Genomic DNA, 23,161 nt, shown 5'->3' on the forward strand with positions numbered 1-23,161 from the left:
GTATATATTTTTAGTATTTTATTTCTGTTGCATTTTTCAACTTGACCTCGCGGCATATGGATTTTTGGAGTCTGAAGGATCTTTGCCTAATTTCTGTAGCTATGGTAATGTCTTTTAAAAATACACCTTGAGAGAGGCAGTTTTGAAGATGACCAGGAATCTGTATACGTGTTTGCTCAAACTCTCCTAAAGAAAACGGTGCATTAAGTTTTCAGATTCTGAAGGTGGGTGGGGAGAAAGCAGTGGCAATAATGTAAACACCCAGAGCTTGGAAGAAGTTAAACATTTTTTTTTTTAAATTTCAGTTCCTGCAGTTGTGGAGAGTTCTTTGTTTTACACAGCTAGCTTCAGCTGTTGCTCCTGATACAAGGGGAAGATGGCTTGGCTTAGCTTAACTTAGACTTGTTAAGAATACATTACCTTTAGTGTAAAGAATTGAGTAAAAAGCCCAGACCAGGAGTGTTTGGTTAAAACCCAGAAGGGATTATTTGAAGTTGAATATGTTTTAAGCTCAGCCTCTTCCTTGATTCATCATATAACTATTAGATTCTCATGACCAGGAATTAAAGCCACAGCTCAGCCAAGCCCTTAGTGGATTAGAGGAGGGCTTTTTCTCAACAGACTTGAATGTTATCTCTGTTTTCTCTCACAGATGCTGCGAGACCTGCTGAATTTCTCCATCAATTTCTGTTTTTGTTTCAGGAATTTTTTTCTCTAATGTTTGAGTATTGTAATGGTATTCGGTTGGGATTAATGAGATTTTTTTTACTGGATTTTGAAGTCTTTTAAAGTGTTATGTTTGCATAATAAACTTCTGTTGTACTTTGAGTCAAATCTGCAGCATCACGTGATAGTCTTTTACTGAAACAATCTCACTTAAAAACAAAATGACCTAAGTCTGGGATCTGATTTGTCCAGTAATAATATCAGCTGGGTTCATGACCATATTCATTCTGTTACTTAGTGTAGGAAGGATTGTCCTGTTAGCCTCTATGTAGTACCATCCTTCAATTTGGCAGTGCAGCCGTTATACCTGGCAAAGAGGTGGTAGCCACTCAAAAATATGACTGAGGAGCATCAGAAATGACCCAACTTGAGGAATTTGGTGAACTACTACCAACAAATGTTACCAGACAAATGGCATGTGCCACTTAATGCAATCTGTTGTTGAAGCTGGTAACATCTAAAATGTCCTAAATTGTTGCAGCAGAAGGCTGATCAACCAAAAGTGGAATTAGTGACCTGAGGTAATAGAGGGATGACTAAATACTTAGTGAAAGAAGTAGGTCTGTAAAGAAGGTGATTGGTCAAGAGAGTTTGGAGAAAATTCCAGACCACTGATACTGGATAACTTGAAGGCTGGCTACTGTTAATAGATGATAGTGAGAAGGTATGCACCAGAAGATTGTGTCACGGCAGATTATGATTTTACTGATTAGCTAAGTGGTTTTCATCCACAAGTATGTGAACGTTTTAAACCAGCTTACCCTCTGTTTACTTCCAGCAGCGACTGGAGTGCTGGGCAAACCAGACGACATGGGATTAGTGGAGTCTACAGTCAGCTGAATTTTTATAGTGTGTGTAAGGTTGAGTGCCAATCGGAAGAGCAGGCATACCTTAGGAGACAAAAAAAAGGAAGTTTGTCATTAAACTTGCCTGAAAAATTGATTTTAAAACCTCCAGATGTGAGAAAAGGATCATGAACATTACTAAATTGTTTGTTTTTGTTTTAGAATTTTAGTGTCTACGGAACCTCTCTTGCTCGTTGCCTAAATGAATGAAAGGAATAACTCGGAAATACCATTTAAACCATTTAAATACTTAAAGCTCCAGATCTGATATGATGGATTTTGTACATGGAATGAGCAAAAACACATCCAGTCATTAAAACTGGAGGTCAGACAGAAAGCATGTAGGACCTCCTCACCCAGTTCAATACTCCTTCCATGCACGTTGCATGTTTGATCCTCTAATGCGTGAGATCGCAGAACTGATTATTATCTCCAAATACAATAGATTTAACAGCAATGTTAAGATTTCTGAACAGTCAAGTTTTCACTCCAGTCTCCTTTAATTAACCTTTTATTTGTCTTTGTTTCAGACCTTGATAAATTGGATAATGAGAAAAGAGAGCTAATTGAGAGCGACATTGCTGCCCTTCATCATTTCTACGGCAAGCATCTTGACTTTCCTGACCAGGCTGCCTTGATTGAACTCTTTGCTAAGGCTTGTATCAGATTTGGAAATACTATTTTTGTTTTTGTTTGCGGATGTGACTGGGTAACTTCAGAACTGCCAGATGTATGTTATGTATACAGATATTGTGAGTTGTCACATTACATTTGTTATTGTATTAGAATCGTGAAGGTTCCAACAGGAGTTTGGGATATACATCTATAAAATTAACTGAGAGCTTGTGTTGGATACAGAAGTTTGTTTTCTTTGTAAATCTCCCCATGTGAACCTAATTTTTTGGCATACTGCAAAATAGGGAATGTATTAATCTCCACCCTGTTTGCTCTTGATCTACATTTTTAGTCAGTGGCTAGTTGGAGCCAGAAATCTAGTACTTGCAACAGATGCTGGATTTGAAAGTGCAGGAAATTATGACAATATAAACTCCAGGATGGTTCTTTCCCCTAAAGGTGGTTGCAAATTTGGTGCTAATTGAATCCATGTCATCTGAGCATTTTCAACTTCAAGGATTTGTCTGAAATTCATAGATATTTAGATACCAACCTGAATTGCACTTGGCACAATTGATCGTTGAATGAGTAAGTTCAAATTTCAAATTCTTTCTGCTGAAGCAAAACCTGAGTGTCCAGAAGCGATTTGAGGAGGGGTGGTTAGTTGCGTAGACTTTTGTCTCCCCAATCTCCTCTACACAACAGAACTCTCCTTTTGAGTCCTTTTAATGTATCTGCTAGGGGAGGGCCAGGAAACCTTTGAATGTTATGGTGAGTGTCACATCATTCTGCTACCATTACCTTGCTAACTTGGCAGAGGACCTCTGTCTCGGAGGTCTTGTCTGGACTTAAATGCCAGAATTGTGCAAGATGTTGTTGGCCAATCTACAGGGGAAGCACAATGTTGCCAGTAGACCTTACACCAGAATTGAGGCAGCTTAAATTTCTTGTCTCTGACTGTTTGTTTTCTGAGGCTGAAGTAGGCCATGAGCATGTTACAAAAAACAAAAATTGATTCCTTGTGATAGCACAAGTGAATATATTCCTTCCTTGGTGATAGCAAGAGAAAACATTGGTCTTGTTTTCACAAGTGGCAAGATCCTCCAGTGCAAAATGGACTCTGATCTCTAAACTGCTGCAAACAATAATGCCCACTATATGAAAGACAAAGACTTTAATTTCATTAGTTTCTTAGCTTGTGTGGCAATCTGTACCAGCTCATGTATGTGAATACCAGATTTGGTGGCAACTGTCATTAAGCATCTATTTTTACAACCATTCATTGTATCATTCCCAGCAAACCAAGGGTTGGACCCTGGGAAGGTGAGAATTCCTGTTGGTGTCTTTGAATTCCAGTCTTCCAACTCCACACAGCAGCAAAGCACAGATACAACGAGGTGCATGTCTCCACCAGACCCATACTGAGCACGCCATTGAATTGCTGAAACTATACTACTTCTGTACCCTTGATAGTTCTAGGAAAATCCTTTTTAGTATAACTAAACCAGAGTTCCCAAGATCACCTAAGGTTTGCTGTATTAACTAAACTTTGCAATTTATACTACACTCTTTTAAAAAGAAAAAATAAAATTGGACAGTAGAGGATGCTGCTGTGCTGGTGTGGTTGCTGGAGAAACCAGGAAAAACATCTGTGCAAGCATCTTCAGCTCTTCTTTAGAATGTTGAACAGACTGATCATACAGGGTGCTTTTATCCTCTATTCCACCTTCTCCTTTATCTGACTTCTTTGTTTGTTTATTGGTGAACATCCAGTTCATATAAGTTACCCTATCTGCCAGACAGGTCACATTTTGCACTGTACGTTTCTTTCTCCAGTCTTTCAAATTGAACCTGTGCAACTACCATGCCCAAATGTATTATCCTTCAATGTAGCTGTTGTTGAGTCTAGAGTCTCTTGTCATAATACTTGACCTTCCATCCATTGGTTGCTCAAGTACCTAAATTGATACTTTGTGCAGTTGCCCTTACTAAAGCCTTTGAGGTAGCTGAAGCTAAGAATATGTTTGAAAGAAGCTCGTGAGATTGAGTTGCCTCTTGGATCACTTGAGCACATCCAATAAACTCAATAAGTGCAAGCCTGCTTGACTTTTTTTGTGGTGATTGTGTGAGTGGCCATTAGAATAGTCAGGGGACTTTTTTGGATATGTTGTCATCCGAAGAGACAACAGAATTGTGTCATGTCCAACCTACCCCATGCTCCCAGTCTTCATGCTGGTCAGTCTATGGGTGAGCAATCTAAAGATCTTGGTGACTGTGCTAAGGGCTGGAGAGGCTCTGACTTCCAGTATAATAAAATGTCAAAAAGACCATTGTGAAGGCTGTATAATGATTTGTTTCACCTTTAGGGAGGTTTGGATGAGTGTTTGCTGAAATTATTTTAGGCAAATAAGTAACCTGTTTGAGGGGTGGCAGAAATGTGCTGTTATGATCCCAGGAGAGATTGAAAAATTCTCTACAAAACAAAGATTCCCAGCAACTGATTGAATCACATGACAAGGCTTCATGTTTACTGTAACTAACAAACTCAAATTAACATCAATTAAGCATTACTTATTAGTTCACTGCTATAATAAACTAAAGGAAAAAGTACCTTTTCCCCTTAACTAATTAACACAACTGAAAACTCCACATCAAATTTATACCACATTCTTAGCTAATACATAGTCTGTGGTTAAAACTGCAGACTGCTTCTGGATATTCATTAGGTTCTCTTCTCTCTTTTGGATGACGGTGTATTTTCCAGGGTCCCCTTTTGAGAAGTCTCCCCACCTAACAGCATGGTTGATGGAAGAAATGGGCTTCATGGTTTATTATTTAATGTGCCTCTATTTGGCTTTGATACTTAGCAATGCTTTCAAATCTCTGAATGCCAAGCTGGAATTGCTCTGGATTGAGCATGCCTGGGTTTATTTATCCTTTGGTAAATATTAATTCAATCATTTTGATTTATTAGTGGAAAATACCTATAGGATGACGAAAAGTCCAAAATTTATTTAGAAAATACTACATGTATATAATTTTAATGGCTATTTCAAATGTAAAGTGATTTTCTAAGCTACATGCCTTCAATTAGCCAACCAGGTCATTAGCTTGCTTTGCCTTTGTATCAAGCTAGGGATTGACTGAAATTGACGGCAAGCTAGAAGCTGCAGTAGTGTTATGTGTTTGGCTTGGCTAGACCACAGGTCTAGCACCCTTAGGCTGGCAGTCACTATTCCTGCCACTGAAATCTGGTTTGCCACATACCTAACTTGGTATGGGTCATGTTTCTGCCACCATTTGAGGCCTAGAGGTCATAGTGCATAAAGCAGTTCTAAACTCCATTTAGAATGTGAGATCCACATCCACAAGTGAAAAAAAATGTTATGCTGATGAAAACTGTAACTCCATTGTTTTGCGCAAAAAGAAGAGATTGCTGAATAGCTCTGCAGGCCACAAAAGCAGCCTTGCATTCATGAATTTTTTAACGTTGTCTATGATTGCAGTTCTGATTTGCAACCATTTTCTCCCTCCCAGTCTTTATCAGGCAGGTTCAACTTGAGCCCAAGGCATTGCTTATGAGGCTGAGGGGGACACTGGTCAAGCTCCATCTGTAGAGAATAACTTTGAGGAAGCAATTGTTTCTGCAAAGGTTTTAGTTTTTCTTTTCCTTTTTAAGGTTAACTGTAATGGTTTCACAATTGAGGATGAAGAGCTTTCTCACTTGGGTTCTGCTATCTTTCCAAGGTGAGAACTATAATACAAAGCTTTTTTTTTTTCTGTTGCTATTTGTTAAGATCTTTTAATATAAGGGTAGTTCAGTGCAATTCTTTATTCTTTAAAGCTACAGATGAATTCCTGATTGCTGTAAACAGTTCCTGAAGGACTACCTCCAGATAACACTCACTGCCTGTTGTTCTCTGTAGTATTCTCAATGTTAACACAATTTAGGTTACGATGTAGGACCTTAAACTAAAAGCCAGTTTGACCCAACTTAAATTATGTGCAGATAACCAAGGGATCAGTGTCTGAGTTTTACCAGCAATTTCTATTTTAGTCCACCACAATGCATTTCAGAGGAGAAGCAAACATTATTCTCTATCTTGGGGCCAAGTGCTAGAGGATAGAAATGATGAGAACTTGCTTGGTACATGCTGCATTAACATCAGCCCTGGCCTTAAAATGAACAACACAATGGGAGGGTTGATTCACTTTTTAAAAGGTTGGTTCCATGTACACCACCTCCAGCTTTTATTTTGTGTGGCTTTTCTTTGTCTTTACTTCCCCTTTTTCAGGTGTAGTTCTTATGATGTTTTGTTCTTAAATGCTCTTGCACCTTTTTCCTTCTGTCGCGTGCTATTATCTCTGCTCTTTTTGCATGAGACTTTCCTACTCTAACATTTTGTAGACTGAGAAAAGAACGCTTGATTCAGTTATAAGATAGAGATAACACAGTACGGAGATGGAGGGACACAGCAGGCCAGGCAGAATCAGAGGAGCAGGAAAGTTTACGTTTCGAAGTCTGAAGAAGGGTCCAGACTCAAAATGTCAGCTTTCGTGCTCCTCTGATGCTGCCTGGCCTGCTGTGCTCCTCCAGCTCCATACTGTGTTATGTCTAACTCCAGCATTGGCAGTTCTTAGTATCTCTACTTGATTCAGTTAGTCCACATAGCACCATGGTATTAATGCATTGCCCTTCAGGCTTTTAAAAACTGAGATCCCAAATGGTCATGGATTATAGAGAGTTCTTGATGAAATAATCTAAATCTTTTCAAACTTATACACTTAATGGTAAGGTCCTGGGAAGTGGTGTTGAACAAAGAGACCTTGGAGTACAGGTTCATTGTTCCTTGAAAGTGGAGTCACTGGTAGACAGGATAGGGAAGAAGGCATTTGGTATGCTTGTCTTTATTGGTCAGTGCATTGAGTATAGGGGTTGGGGGGTGTCATGTTGCAGCTATACAGGACATTGGTGAGACCACTTTTTTGGAATACTGCTTGCACTTCTGGTCTCCCTGCTATAGGAAAAATGCTGTGAAACTTGTAAATCTTTTCTGAACCCTTTCAAGTTGGAGGGTTTGAGCTATAGGGTGAGGCTGAATAGGCTGGGGTTATTTTCTCTGGAGCGTTGGAGGCTGATGGGTGACCTTGTAGAGTTTATAAAATCATGAGGGGCATGGTTAGGGTGAATAGCCAAGGTCTTTTCCTCAGGGTGTGGGAGTACAAAACTAGAGGGCATAGGTTTAAAGTGAGAGAAAAGATTTAAAAGGGACTTGAGGGGCAACTTTTTCATGCAGAGGGTGGTGCATCTATGGAGTGAGATGCCAGAAGTGGTATAAATATGACATCTAAAAGGCATCTGGATGGGTATATGAACAGGGGGTATTTGGACGGATATGGGCCAAATGCTGGCAAGTGGGACTAGATTTGTTTAGGATATCTGGTCGGCATGGACAAGTTGGACCGAAGGGTCTGTTTCCGTGTTGTGCAGCTCTGACTCTATGACGATAGGGTGCTGGTATACTGTCTGTACTGTAGGTGAAAGCTGAGCTCCCACTCTATTCTGGTCTGTGCTTTGTTGAATATAGATTATGGCATCCCTGACCAAGGGGGTAATGAAGAGTTTGATAGGAAGATGAGGGCTGATCTTACCTTAATGTCTCCAATTGAGTTTATTTTTTTTCTAAAAGAAGAAAAATTTAAACTGGAAGCTGCTGATGGTATGTTGGGGCACTAGCCTTGGAAGACTCAGCCTGACAATGTCATAGCCCTGTAATTACACATACATTTGACTGACCTAATTGCTGAAGCTCTCTGCATTACTGCCTGCTGAGTATTTATTCAGTTCCATTATTCTGTCAGTTTTAGTAACTCCTCCAAGATTGTTACTGCAGTGATGTGGCTGTATTTGATATTTACAAAATGATCAACATCTTTTTATACTTTTAACTATTTGCAAGTTTTGTTTTTTGCATGTGTTGCTAATGTGAGGCACTTTCTCAGGTATTCTGTTAGGGCTGCAAGGACAACTAAAGATGGGGAAGAATTATAATATCCTGCTGTATCTTCAAGCAAAATCCAAGTCTTTTCAATGGCTTGAATTTTTTGTTTACTTAATGCTTAAGTGATTTAACTGTAGTATAGTGACAATTAAAAAAAGCTTGCTTGATAAATTGTTGGGTATAGTTTTCTGGATCCGAGTTGATTCAAATTCTAACTTTCTCTGCTCATCGATTTGGGAGGTTCCAGTGGGTTATCTATAAACTTCTCACTCAAGGAGAGGGAAACCTTGGTAATGTCCCACAAACCAGGCACAAATATCCTATAAGATGATGGAGTAGCGCTGTGAAAGCTTGTGATTTCAAATAAAACTGTTGGACTGTAACCTGGTGTCATGTGAGCGCTGACCTTGTCCACACAAGTCCAACACTGACATGTCTACATTATTGCTAACAACAGTGACTTGCACAGCCACCTTGACTACATCACCATCAAAACAACTGTAGTATTGTGCCAGTGACTTTCTGTCTTTTGCATGAATAAAAAAGGGAGGGTGCAAATACAATTTATAACCTTTTTCTATACTTGCAATCTAGCTCTTATTTTGGTTGTTGGTTGTGCGTTATGCATTGGGGGGAGGTGGCAGCCTAGTGGTATTATCACTGGACTGTTAATCCAGAGAACCAGATAATATTCTGGGGACCTGGGTTCAAATCCCACCATGGCAGATGGTGGAATTTAAATTCAACAAATATCTGGAAGTAAGAGTCTAATGATGACTGCAGATCCATTGTCGATTGTCGGAAAAACCCATCTGGTTCACTAATGTCCTTCAGGGAAGGAAACTGCCATCCTTACCTGGTCTGGCCTACATGTGACTCCAGACCCACAGCAATGTGATTGACTCTTAACTGCCCTCTGGGCAATTAGGGAAGGGCAATAAATGCTGCCTGGCCAGCAACACCCTCATCCCATGAATGAATAAAGGGGAAAAAAAAAAATTCCCAACTTGTATGTAATGCTTATCCATTTTAAGTTGTACAGGTTTTTTTTTTAACAAACAAAATTACTAACTTTAAAACATTGAAATTCCTGATATACTTTGTTTTTGTTTCTTGTAGTGTCGCCTTGATGAATCATAGCTGCTGTCCAAATGTGATTGTAACCTACAAGGGTACAACAGCAGAAGTCCGAGCGGTGAAGGAGATCCGTGCTGGGGAAGAGGTTAGTAAGAGAGAAGAATATTTTAAATCACAGTTGTAGTAATTCTGTTATTGTGACCGTACCAGGAATGTCTGCAGTGTGGCCCATGCACTGAGAAATTATGTAGCTTGTGTTAGCTGCATTTCTTTTATTTTTTTTTAAATGTGTTCCAATGTTAAAAATAACTGACAGCAAAACTTGAGCTTTTAAGCAAGATAAAAGGTTAGTTTGTTAGTCAACTATTGCTGACAGTTGCTAAGACAAAGTTTCACACTGCTATTAGATAAAATAGACACAAAGTTTAAATATGAATACAGATAAAAGGTACTCGTAAAAATGAAAATCTGATTAGTGCAGACCTGTTACTTACCTGTAGATTCTCTTTCTGAAGGTGAAGGTAGTTGAAATTGTGAAGTCCAAATTTAGCAGCTTTAGCTGAATAGTTTGAGGCTGTTTGTTTATACAAGTGAACCCTATTAGTAGGGCACGGTACAGGGGAGCAAGGTTTTAGTTCTTAAACTACTACACATGTTGCCTCAACTCCTTTCAGCAGAACCCTGGTTGAATTCCAGAAACGTTTGTCTTTCTCTTTTATTCTCCTCCTTTTTGACTTTTTTCATTCTATTATTATTATTTCTTTCTTTCCTTTTTTTGTCTCCCTTTTTTCTCCGGCTGTTTGCTCATTCTCTGCTCTCCTATGCTCATGCGGTTGCGCTCTCGCTCCCACTCCCATCCCCCTCTAACTCTCATCATAGAATCCCTACAGTTTGGAAACAGGCCCTTTGGCCCAACAAGTCCACACCAACCCTTGGAGCATCCCCCTATAACTCACCTAATCAACATATATTCCTGAGCACTACGAGCAATTTAGCATGGCCAATCCACCTAGCCTGTACATCTTTGGACTGTGGGAGGAAACCGGAGCACCTGGAGGAAACCCACGCAAACACTGGGCGAATGTGCAAACTCCACACAGTCAGTCGCTTGAGGCAGCAGTACTAACCACTGAGCCACCATGCCACCCACTCTCTCATTTTCTTTCTTTCTTTCTTTCTTTCTCTGTCTCTCGCTTTCTCTGCCATCCTGGAAGTTGAAAATAAAGTATGATAATGGTATCGCAAAGTGACTGATATTTGCTTGATGAGAGTATAGGGTAGAGCCCTGTGCAGTGCTGAACAACAGTTTTGATGCTGTGAATTCCTAAAAAGTGTATTATTGAAGTTATAATTTCTGTATGTAGGTCAGTCCTTCGTGTTTATTTAGGAGGAGAAGCCTACCTGTTGAACAAAAAGAATTGTCCTTTCAATCAAAGCTGCATCGTGTCAAAATAGTGGGCCATAGACTAGTCCAGTTATTATAATTTCATCGTTGTTGATTTTATAATGTAAAGGTTTCTCTTCTTTCACTTATGAATAAACTTGCAAGTTTATGGAATGTATGTATTATTCATGTGTGTGTTTGATCTATGTTTTTTGATTGCAGATTTTCACTAGTTATATTGATCTTCTATATCCAACTGAAGATCGACAGGATCGATTGCGGGATTCCTATTTCTTCACTTGTGACTGCACAGAATGTGCAACAAAAGCAAAGGTAACTTTTTTTTTTTTTTGTTTTAAAAAAAAACTTCATTTTGTGCTCTTTACCGCCACTCTCCATGTCACTGCAACCAGAATCCCACCCTCCCTCACCCAGCTGCTTGCCAGGATTTTGGCTTTCTGGGAGCAGAGGCTTGCGCCTTCTGTGCTACAAAGATAACACAAATGTTATAATATAATGGAGGATTCAGCAAGCCCTTGAAAACCTGGAGGTCCTTGCCACTCCACACATTGGAACAGGATCTGACAATTCCAGTGACCTGTTCCATGGTTTTGCAGTTGGCACTTGGATCTTGCTGAACCTCTTGCAGCCCAAGCAGTTTGATATCCTAAAGATGACTTTAGCCAAGTGCTGTACTTGCTGAGTCCATTTGTACAAGCAACCTCCAACTGCAGAAGTCATTGCAGCTGCTCAATTTTGACTTTAGGCTTTCAACCGGTTCACCTTTTTGGAAAGAGCCTACAAACAATGAACAGGTCTACAACCTGTAATGGACTGATCTGGATTTCATCTTTACAAGCATCTGGATTCTGTATCTACTTTTTATCATTCTTTTCACATCAGATAACTCTAGCAAATTCTTAGTTTCTCCTATTGTTACTGGGCAGTGCAGGATTGCTGGGTCTCCTATAAATAAGCACATCACAAACATCTCCCAACTGGCAGTGACTTTAATATACAGTTTGCATCATTCACTATCTAGATAGTTGGAGAATGAAATCTCCGCATGGTGCTGAAGTTGATGGGCCTTTCATACACATTTTTGTAGCTGCCGGGTAATGATTCCTGACACAATTACTCGAGAATTCAATCCCTCGGAAGGTGAAGCCTTTCTGAATTAACTGTTTCTAAGTGAATGGAATGAACTCTAGATGTACTGCCCCAAAAAAAACCCTGTGACCTGTTAATAGAGGATAAAGAAATGACAGATGAGATTGTTATGGACCAGATCAAATTCCCTCAAAACCTATCCAGGAGATAGCCGAAACCCTAATTTTTATTTAAAGGCAAGTGTAAGGCGTTGCGTGCCAGATATGATTCGATTGGTCAAAGTACTAGGCTTTAAACAAAACGTACTTTATTCTTGAACCACTGCTAAAATACAAAAAAAGTCATAACTTTAACTCTTATCAAAATAATATTATTTAGCTACTACTCATCAAGTGTTCCACTATTGCAGCATCCCATAAACACACCATCGACAAAAGCAAATTCGGCAAAACTGATTTCATGTGCTATCTCCAGTCCAAGAGGAAGGAGAAAACCGAAAGCATGAATCTAGCAACAGGAAGAGAACCCAAACTTTTGCAGTAGCAGAGAGAGAGAGAGAGCTGTATCTAGCAGCTTCACTCTTAAAACCCCAGCTTCAATAACTGAAATGAAAAACTAAAATGCTGGGTCTGTGTGAGCATGACTCCACTCACTTGTGCTTCTTTTGTTTTTTTAAATGTTCCCAAAGCTGCAAGGTAATGCTTTTCATGGAGCAGACACCAGGTTTGCAGCACTTTTGTTTTCAAGAGAAACAGGGTGGAATAAATGCCTCTTAAAGGCACATCTTATCACAAAATGAATGAATATTTTGCTTCTATCTTCATTACTGGTGATACAAATCAATCTCACTTATTAGCTGTAAATCAAAAGGTGGGAGGAAGTGTTGAACTTCTTGAAATTGCTGACACTGTGGAAGTGGTACTGAGCAAACTGCTGGAGCTGTGGATGGATAGGCCCCCTGGGTCTGGATGGATATTACCTTAAAGCCCTTTAAAAAGGGATGACTAATGAGACAGTAGATGCATTGGCATGATCTTTCCAAAATTTGCTAGATTCTGGAACGGTTCTGTCAGAGTAGCAAGCAGCAACTGTAATGCGTCAGTTCAAGAAATGAAGGAGGCAGGAAATCTTCTAGGGAAGTTAGCTTGATGTTTGTCATGGGGAAGGTGTTTAAAATCGATCATGGAGGTTCTAGCTGGGCACTTAGAAAAACTTGATAATTGAGAAGAGTCGGCATGGTTTTGCAGAAAGCAAACTTTTGTTTAACCAAATTTTGTTTTGGAGTGCTTTTAAGGCATGAGATGCTTTGGATGAGAGGGAGCCTGTGGACACTGCTTTTTGGATTTAGAAAAGGCATTTGACAAGGTGCCACATAAAAGGGTATTGAGTAAAGTAAAAGCAGAGGTAGATTGATTTCCTTACTTAGCAAAAATCTAAGGTTATCGGACGTAGATGGGAAAGTGAAATTTGAACCACAAACAGATCAGCTATGGTCTTATTGAGTGGTTGAGCAGGCCCAAGCGAATGCTTATCTCTGATACAAGCGAAGTGATAACACACTTTTTGTTTGGTGCTTTTCATGACCTCAGGATGTGCCTTTGCATTTCACAGCCATTTAGCTGTGTAACTCGCATCCAAATGTGGCAAATGACTTCTGGCCTGATGCAAAGTAAAATTTTATAAGGGGGAAATGAGGGGGGAAATAAACAAAATGAGGATGGAGATTGCAACTTAATATCATAGAACTCCATGTTGACACAAGAAGGCTGGAAACCAGTGGTCATACTTGTGGCCTTACTTGTGGCCTGAATGGGGATGTTATGAAAAGAAGAAATGGTCACCCAGTCTATGTTTTGATTCCCCAGTGTGGAGATGATGACATCATGAGTAGTGAATACAGTATGCTAATTTGCACAAAGTGTAATTTCAACTATTTCATAGTGTTTGATGTTAATAAATATTCCCATTCATCTCTGCAGGATAAAGAAAAGTTGGAGATTACAAAGTATGGTGAGCCGCCAAAGCCAGAGGTCATCAAGGACATGATTAAATATGCTCGGAATATAATTGAGGAATTCAGGAGAGCAAAGCATTACAAAAATATCCTTTTTTTTTGCTGTGAATTGGTCATAAGCCACACACCTCTTTTAAAAACCAAACTACTACATGTTTCAGTGGTGCTATTGTCTTGTGTTAGTTTATTGATTTTGATTCTTTCATACAGGCTTTGAAGAGTATACAGAATATTGGCTATTTACTACTCTTGTTCCTGGTGCATATAAATTTTTTGGACTTGGGAATAAACAGCGTTTTAAAAATTGTTGATGGTGCAAAATCAAAGACTGGTTGAGGAAAACTACACAAGACTTGAGGCAGGTGCAGGCTGTGAGCAGATTGGTGACAGGAATAATTTAATTGTAGGGAAGTGAGGTGATATATTGGGGGAGGAAAAATAACGAATGGGGATACAAACTGAATGAATAACCACTGAAAGTGATGAGAAAACCATTGAATTTTAAAGCCCATTCCTTGCAAGGGCAGCTTTTGAGTATCTTGGATTTTACAAAGCAGCCCAGGGAGACAGGAGTAGGCCATTCAGCCAATTGTATTTGCCCTGCCCATTCAATATGCTCTTGGCTGATCAAACACTTAGTGCCTTTTTACCATCTCCATAACCTGGTATGCTGTTGATAATCAAATCTAGTAATCTTAAACACACTTAAATTTGAGCTTCCATAGTCTGCTGTGGCAGAAAATTCCAAAGGGTGTCGCCTTTTATTTTTAAATGGTTCTAGACTCCCAACCCAGGGTAAACATCTTGCCTGTATCCACTTTTTAAGAACCTTGTAGATTTAAATGGTATCACCTCTCATTCCTTGAAACCGGAGAATACTGGCCCAGTTTGCCTAAACTCTCTTCATGGCAGTGTTCTGCTGTCCTGGGAGCAAGTTTCGTGCCTATTCATTGCACACTGTCAATGACGATATCTTTCCTGAAATGAAAAGACCAAAACTGCACACAGTGTACCAGGTACTGTCTAACCATGCTCTATGTAGTTGAAGCAAGACTTTAATACTCCTGAAAGCAAATCCTCTTGCAATAAAAGCTAATGTTCCATTCACCTTCCTAATAACCTGCTGCATCTGCGTGTCAACTTTCAGTGACTTATCGACCAAGGACACTTGGATCCCTTTGTACATCTATGCCTTTCAATCTCTTACCATTCAAGAAATATTATGCATATTTGTTTCACATACTAAAGTGGACAACTTCACATATTTCCATATTATTTTCCATCTGCCATGTTCTTGATGATTCACTGTGCCTGTCCAAATTTTCCTGAAGGTGCCTCACATTTTCCTTGCAACACCCATTCCCACTTAGGATTCTACCATCTACAAACATTGAAATGTTACGTTTTGACCCTACCTTGAAATCATTGGTACTTATTGTGAACATCTGGGGCCCCAAGCCTGCTGATCCTTATGCTATCCCAGTAGTCACAGCCTGCTGATGTGAGAGTAGCCCGTTTATTCCTGCTCTCTGGCTAACAGTCAGAAATCAATCATTAATCTATGCCAACACGTGACTTCCTATCCCATGTGCTTTAACCTTTCTAACCAGCCTCCTGTGGGGTCTTTATCAAAAATATTTAGAAAATCAAAGTATGCTATATCCATGAACACTCTACTATCAGTTTAGTTAGTAATCCCTTCAACTCCAAGTTTGTCAAACACAATTTCTCATTTGGGCATAGTCAGCATGAATTTGCATTCATATCATTCTCATCCAGGTGTCTGTTAATCCCATCCTTTACAACAGATTCAAGTACTATTTCCCTAATACAATTGTAAGGTTAACATTCCCTTTTTAAATAGCTGGCCGACACTTGCTACTTTCCAGCTGCAGGAATCGTTTCAGAATCAATAGAATTCGGAAGATAATACCCAATGCCTTGACTATCTCTGTAGTCACCTCCATAGTGCACTGGGCTTTGAATAACATGTCCTTGCAGTTTTATCGCCTTTCAGCCCCATTAATTTCTCCAGTACAATCTTGCTAATGCTGATTTCCATCAACTCCTCATTCTCCCTAGCCATTTGGATCTCTGTCTGGGAGATTTCTTGTATCTTCCTCGGTGGAAACAGATACAAAGTAATTGTTTAACTTCTCTTTCAGTAAGCTTTAATTATAACACCTAAATCCTGCTCTGCCCCAAATTTCTTGTTACTGTCTCTGTCTCACTCTGCCAAAGTCTCCCTCACTGACTATACAGACATTAGAATACAGGATCAAAAAGCGACTGGCCGTGATTAGTACTGTTTGCTGTTCTGAGTATATGATTATACAACGGATATTAAAACAGTGTAGATTCATTTTGATACTGAGTGGTAGAAAATTTGACTTGAGCAGTTACACAATGTGTGGTATCAGATTGGCTGATTGTTTGTAATGCCTAACGTTTAATTATATTGACTACAATGGAACTGAAATATCTGTGTGTAGACTGAAATGACATTGACTTTGTTTTGCCACCATTCGAGATACCTTTCTGTTCCTGGATGTAGGGAAATGACTTGAGATCCTGGGAATTATTATTATTAGAACCAATGTTGGTAAGAGAGAATTTGTCTTTAAATGTTTTGAAGGTCTTTTGAAAACTGGTAGGTTATTTCCTCTAGGTTGACAGTTCATCTTCACAAATTTCACAACCAAAGTTCCCTGGGGGAAGAGAAATGTACAGACCCAGCACTGCTAAGCGCACAATTTGTGCAAACGAAGCACTATGAATGATCAAAATGAAGTATTTGTTTTAATCTTCCATTACAGAATAGCTTTTGGAGCTCCCTGATTATTCTTTGTACAATTCTTAACTATCTGGCACCCCCTAGTGAACTGCTGGAGATCTGTGAGTTAAGTCTGGATAAGATGGGCTCCACCTTTGAGGATAACAATGTCTACATGCTGCATATGATGTACCAGGCCATGGGAGTCTGCCTGTATATGCAAGACTGGGAGGGAGCCTTACGCTATGGTCAAAAACTAATCAAACCTTACAGGTGATTGAAAGAATATATAGTTGATACAATATTTATTTCATGTAATCTTTCTACAGGATAATTTCCAGAAATAGTTTGTTTATTTTGGGTTTTAGAGCAGTATTATTAATAGACAGTGTAACATCTCACTACTGCATGAGTCACACTTGTGCAAAGTGAATATTTCATCATAAATTGTTGCATGCTGCAGAATGATTGCAACCACATTACATGTTTTTTTAAAAAATGAAGATAAAAATGATACTAGCAGATTTTGAAGTTAAATGCTGTGTAAAGGTAATAACTTCTATTTATATCTGACAGCTAGCAATTTCCATGAGGGGAGCCTTTATTCTGGGTAGCTAGAAGGGAGCAGCAGACTCTCCTTGTGCTAAGACGTGCATTTTTTGTATTTGCAAGCATGCCAGAAAATGCAGTTGATTTCAAATGAGTGAGTCACTGAGTTGTGACAATTAAGCCAGCAAGCTCTGTTCTGACTTCCTGTGTGGAGACAAAATAGCCTACGAGCTGGATGTGGAAAATAACTTGTGCTGAGCCAAATAAAATGACCCAGGTTCTCGGGAAGCTTTCCATAGTAGAGGTGGTTTTGTGTCTGCATTTCTCCATGTACCAAGTTAATAGTGTTGACAGTGTTGAACAAGGCTCTGTGCCCTCCCATGTGGAGGGAGGAGAGATTTTTTTTCCTCCCTCTTGTACATTAGCAAATAATTACTTGCCTGCCCTTTTGATCACAATGCACAGTCAAGACTGGGAACATTAAATAAATTTTATATCGAACGTTTATCCTTTTTTTTTTAAAAAAGTAACTGAAAGAACTGCGGATGCTGTAAATCAGGAACAAAAACGAAGTTGCTGGAACAGCTCAGCAGGTCTGGCAGCATCTGTGAAGGAAAAAAGAGTTAACCGTCAGTTCTGAGGACGGGTCACTGGACCCGAAACATTAACTCTGTTTTTTCCTTCACAGATGCTGCCAGACTTGCTGAGATTTATCCTTCAAATTTCTTTTGTCTACCTCCTAGGATGCTTTGTCTTCAGGAATTGCACTGCTCCTGCTTAGTTAAATTTGATTTGTAGTTGTAATATAGCTTACTTTTGTCTTCAGCAGTAGATTGCAGTTGTATTTTAAAAAAAATTTCTAGGCAAACAGTTTTTTAAAAAGTGGATCCAGTCATTCAGCTTGGTCTGTACCTGGTAATTTCACATTTTAACCACTTTCTGATTCTCACATCCTGGATGCTGTTGCTTTATGCAGGAAATGGGTATCCTGATGTGGCAGAAATCTCCTGGGGAGGCACTGTGACGGTGATGTCTACAGAAGGCAGTATCCTTCTGCAGGGACTGGAGTCACATGTAGGCCAAACTGGGTAAGGATGGCAGGTTTCCTTCCCTAAAGGATATTCCCTTCCTTTTCTGCTGTTACTTATGTTTGAGACAATATGTACGATCAGGACCAGATTGGTAGAGTAAAAACTGTCCCACTATCGTTCGACCAGTGATCTTTTTAAATAGGGCAAAGTGTAAACTGGACTGACTACTACCATTTCCCAAGGCCAACATTGTTCCTTCTCAGTCTTTTCAGCTGTTCCAAGCAGCTTAATTCTGATCAAGGAGACAGAAACAGACTATTTTTAGGTTGTTATTACCCCAGAGAGTGTTTTATAGAAAAAGGTGTGTGTGTGTGTGTGTGTGAGAAATCCAACAGTTAGTTGACTGTTTTTAGTTGCAAAATATACTTTTATTGGTAGCCCTTAACTGTGCACAGGGCTGTTATCAACCACATCCTCCCAGTGATTGGGAAATATATCTGGCAATTCAGTTCTTTCAGAGTATCCTGTAGGCAAAGTTGAGCAGGCACTTTCCATTGGAGGAACTTCGTGAAACTTTGCACACTTTCTGAGCCAAGGAGGTGTAAATTTTAAAAACTACAATCTCTAGAGGGTGTATTGATCTATGGTTGCACGTTACCATTTACTTTTAATAAATCTGAGTAGTTGATTTTGGCAAAAACTGCAATGTTTATTAGAATTATTTTATCCTGTTATTTCCAGTAACGAGATTTTCTGATTGCCCCTGAAAAATATGTTTCTTATTTATAAAATAATATGACCTTCCTTTTGAACGAAGACTGACTTTGGAGCCTTTTGAAGATGAACACGAATAACATATAATGCAGAGCATTTTTACTGTGATTGAGTGAAAACATCTACTGCCCAATTAAGACACTGACTCAGATTTTCTGTTGGGATATTTGTTCACTTATTTTGCATTTGAAGGATGTCACTAGTCGCAAACAGAGATTCAACACCTTTTTTTCTCCCTTCTGCTGTCAAAGACAGGGAGTCCAGGAATGTGCAGGTTAGGTGGGTTAACATGGTAAATGCAGGGTTACAGGGATAGGATGGGATGGGATGCTCTTTTGAGTGTTGAAACGGACTCGATGGGCCAAATGGCTGCCTCCTGCAGTGTAGAGATTCTGATAATTTTCAGAAATCTGAGTTTGCAAATTGGATGTTCACCCACTAGAAACACCTTTGGCGGGAATTCATGAGTGAATGGAACTTAGCTTTGCTCTCAGTAAAATGAAAGCATGATGATGATGAGAAATGTGCCCATGATTTCCAAATGTACGCGGCTGGTGGATGAGGCTTTTTGCTGGGACAGTGGCTTCATAAGGTCAGCATTTCCAGGTTTGAACGATCAGAGGTGATTTCTGGGGTAAAACCTTCCTTCTCCACTGCTGACATCTCTAAGAAAAATAAAGGCACTTGCTATTATCATTGAACACGTGGATTTTCAGATTGGAATTCTTCATTTGTGCTCAGATTATAGATAAATTTGTGAAATGGTATGACCCATTAACACCTCTAAAATTTGGTACAGAGAAAAGACATTTATCGGTCATTCATCCAATGTGTTTGAATTGGTTTTGAATTTTAGGTCTGAGCCATTATAAAAAGATTGCACATTTATCTGTACTGAGACACTTAAACGTTGCTAGAGATACATACTTACTAAAAAAAATGAAACTTAATAAATGTTGCTTCATCAGCAACAACTTGTTCCTAATGCTGAAAAATATTCAGGGATGCCTAACTAAAAGGAAATAGTTAGGACAGTGACTGAATTTTTTTTAAAAGATCTTTCACTGACAGCCTTAAGAGCAGATGATGGTAGAGTGGTTGAGTGTTAAGTCCTGAATGTTGGCCATGCTTTCAGCTACAATAGAGGGGTGGAGAGAGTGGGAAATGCACATGCTACAGAGTTAAAGTGAACAACAAAGATTGAAGGAGAGGTGCAGCCATAGAGGAATTGAAAACTTCTATGAGCTTTTTGTCAAAATTTGAGGTTTTTGGCACAAGAAAACTGTTGACATTAAAGAGTAACATGCAGTGGAGTGGTCAAGGTTTGTTATGAATTGGGGCACAGACAGTGGATTGACTGAAATTTATGGAGGATGAGCAGTTGGCAGAGGAGCAATAGCACATTCAAACTTGGACAGGCATGACTGAAGCTTTTAGAAAGAGCTGGGCTAAGGCAGGGATGGAAAAGAGTAATATGGAGGTGGAGGTAGAAGTAGGTGCTGTTGTGTAATGGGGAGAAATTGGGATTGGAAGCTGCCAGAATCCTTGGGCTTTCGCTATAATACTGTTGTCCTGGAGATTGAATTGTAGTGGTTTCTTGTAACTTGTGTACCAACATATTTGACATTTGGAGGAAGGGTAGCATATTCCATGATTCAGTAACTCCTTATTTCAACTGGTGGGTGGTTACACATAGTTAGAAAATTAGAATGAAAGGAGGGCAGAAGAAAATTAGCATTGTGATTTGTAATTTTAAAATAAATGTTTTTTTTTTAAATTAGCAGCAAACACTATCCAGCATATTCTCTGAATGTTGCTTCAATGTGGCTGAAACTAGGACGGTTATATATGGGCCTGGAACACCATTCTGCTGGCGCTAAGGCACTGAGGAAGGTAATAAATTCACCTGTTCCTTTCCTCATTATAGTCACCAAGTATTGACTTCATAACAGATATGATTGTGTTGATGGCTTGTTTTTAAAGTAACATTCCCAAGAAGGCTCATGTGTACTTTATGGAAACTAGACTACTGGGTAAGAAAGTGTTTTGAACCTATAAGCGTGCCTTGATTTTATTAAATCATGCACATTGTGTAATTGTAGCCAGTAGGCTGTTCCTGTTGGAAAATAATCCCAATGTGCTGTCACTTTAAAGCTGTAGACCCATTTCTAAATTTTGCATTTAGACTGGTATCTAAAAGTACATCCTTTTCTGAACTTCAACTATTATTTCTTCATTGAAAATAATCCTGAACAAGAGGTAACATATTATTTTCTGCCAGAATGCATTGAGCTTTGTGGATTTTAGGATAATTGTAATAAATCAGACAACTTGCACAAATTTAGACACTTCAAAATATGCTAATCTGAGAAAACTCACCCCATGTAATACAGTTAATGTATTTATAGTGTGTTTACTTAATGAGTATCTATCATTGTTGCGGTCTGTTACTTTTCACCAAAGTTTAGGATCCTAATATGAATTTCATTGACTGCACTGCTTTTTTGAAAGTTCTTGTCCAGCAATTGGAATCAGTAATTTGACTTCATTCAGAATTATGGCTAAGAAAGGTTGAGCTGCACAAGCTATGTCAGACATATCATAAAACAGAACACACCCTCCCCCCAAAACCCCAGTTATCCCAAAAGAAAACCTTAGCTGAATAGAAGTTCATCAACCTGAATTAAAAACTATTTCCATCCACAAATCCTGACTGGCCTGCTGAGTAGCACTAGCATTTTTTTTTTGTTGTGATGCAGGTTTGTTTTTAAAATACTCAGAATATCAAATCTTGCATAGATGTGAAATTGAAAATTCAATATCATTAAATAATTGAAAGACACCGTTCAAGGTTTACTAAATAGAAACTGAAAGAACTATGGATGCTGTAAATTAAACAAAAACAGAAATTGCTGGAAAAGCTCAGCAGATCTGGCAGCATCTGTGGAGAGAAAATCAAAGTTAACGTTTTTGGGTCGAGTGACCCTTCAATTCTGAAGGGTCACTCGACCTGAAATGTTAAATCTGGTTTCTCCAATAGATACTGCCAGACTTGCTGAACTTTACCGGCAATTTCTGGTTTTGATTCAAGGTTTAATTCTCCCTTCCATGCCAGTAAAACACAGAAGTAGATAGAATGTCTAAATTTTAATTTTTTTTTTTTTTAAGAAATTCTTGTTTTAATTTTAGTTGAGTTGTAATATCTGACTTCTTTGTAAAAAGAAACTTGAATTTTTCAAAATTCTTTGTGGCATGGGATCTTAGCAATTCTTCGTTTTGTGCTGTATAATTACAGTACCTTGTAAAATTTTATTTTAAAAAGAGCCATGTTTTAGAATAGATGTCGAGAGAAACACTAACTAACTGACTTAAATTTGCCTTTTCTTTCACAGGCATTGACCATTATGGAAGTGGCACATGGCAAAGATCATCCATATGTTCTTGAAATTCAGAAAGAGCTGGAGGGAAAATGAATGTTTTCATTTGTTGCTTCAATTCCTTGCAATCACAATGTGAGACTGTGTCTGTTTGTATGCTGGTATCTGTCAACAAACTAATCTCTAAAAAGATTGGTTGGCATGGATATGAAATCTGAAAATAATAGCATAAATATCAAAGGAATGCAATTTTTATTTTTGTTTTTAATATTTAAATGCATATTACAATAAATGTTGTGAAAGCAGTTAATTTATTGAAACTTCTCTGAAAAATTTTAGTCAGACCGCACTGCATGCAGTTCTGGTTGCCATATTATATAAAGGAGATGTTCAGGAGAAAAGTTGCAAGGGTTAATTGTGATACTGGGGGGGAGTGGAATTGAGCCTAGGCTGGGAATTGTGGGGGTGCATTGGGGGTAGATAGAGTTTTGGCTCTGAGGCAGCATGCGGACCCTTGGAGCTGATTCCCTTGGGCCACAACCTCCCAAACCATAGCGACATAAAAATTGCACTTGGATGTCACTGAATCTATCCCAGGGCTGTTCTGCGTCAGTGCTGCTGTCTTGGAGAAGGAATCTACTTCCAACCCGAGTTTCTCCTGGTTTAGGCAGTGAATTCCGCATATCGTAGAAAAGAAACGGGAGACTTGAGGCATAGGGAAGCCCTACGTCGCATGTATATGCTGCCTGGATAGTATAGACCTCTGATCGAGGTATTGGAGACAGTATTTACTCGTACGCCTAGGGAAGCAGGTATTGTTTCATGTCGAGGCTAATAATCCACTAAACTGCTTCAGCTGACTCAATGTGATTGGTTGTGGTGGC

General features: G+C 39.1%; 1 protein-coding gene across 3 annotated transcripts in view; it reads left to right on the top strand.

Moving 5' to 3' along the window:
• Nucleotides 1–22,587, top strand: part of smyd2a (SET and MYND domain containing 2a) — a 34,571-nt gene extending 11,984 nt beyond the window's left edge. The window contains exons 4-11 of one of the 3 annotated variants that reach the window (XR_007262855.1): nt 2,102–2,226; nt 5,866–5,933; nt 9,308–9,410; nt 10,872–10,982; nt 13,739–13,859; nt 16,645–16,819; nt 18,072–18,183; nt 20,682–20,790. Coding sequence is in view for 2 of the 3 variants with exons in the window: in XM_048600836.1 (XP_048456793.1) it covers nt 2,102–2,226; nt 5,866–5,933; nt 9,308–9,410; nt 10,872–10,982; nt 13,739–13,859; nt 16,645–16,819; nt 20,682–20,793; nt 22,293–22,373 (896 nt within the window). In the remaining variant the exon portion in view is untranslated. Of the gene's footprint in view, nt 1–2,101; nt 2,227–5,865; nt 5,934–9,307; nt 9,411–10,871; nt 10,983–13,738; nt 13,860–16,644; nt 16,820–18,071; nt 18,184–20,681; nt 20,794–22,292 lie in introns of those variants that run through there. The other 2 variants (XM_048600836.1, XM_048600838.1) reach the window with 2 other exon arrangements.
• The last annotated feature ends 574 nt before the right edge of the window (nt 22,588–23,161 follow it).

The sequence above is a fragment of the Rhincodon typus genome, chromosome 9, assembly GCF_021869965.1.
Source record: "Rhincodon typus isolate 14 chromosome 9, sRhiTyp1.1, whole genome shotgun sequence".
Classification (NCBI taxonomy): Eukaryota; Metazoa; Chordata; class Chondrichthyes; order Orectolobiformes; family Rhincodontidae; genus Rhincodon; species Rhincodon typus.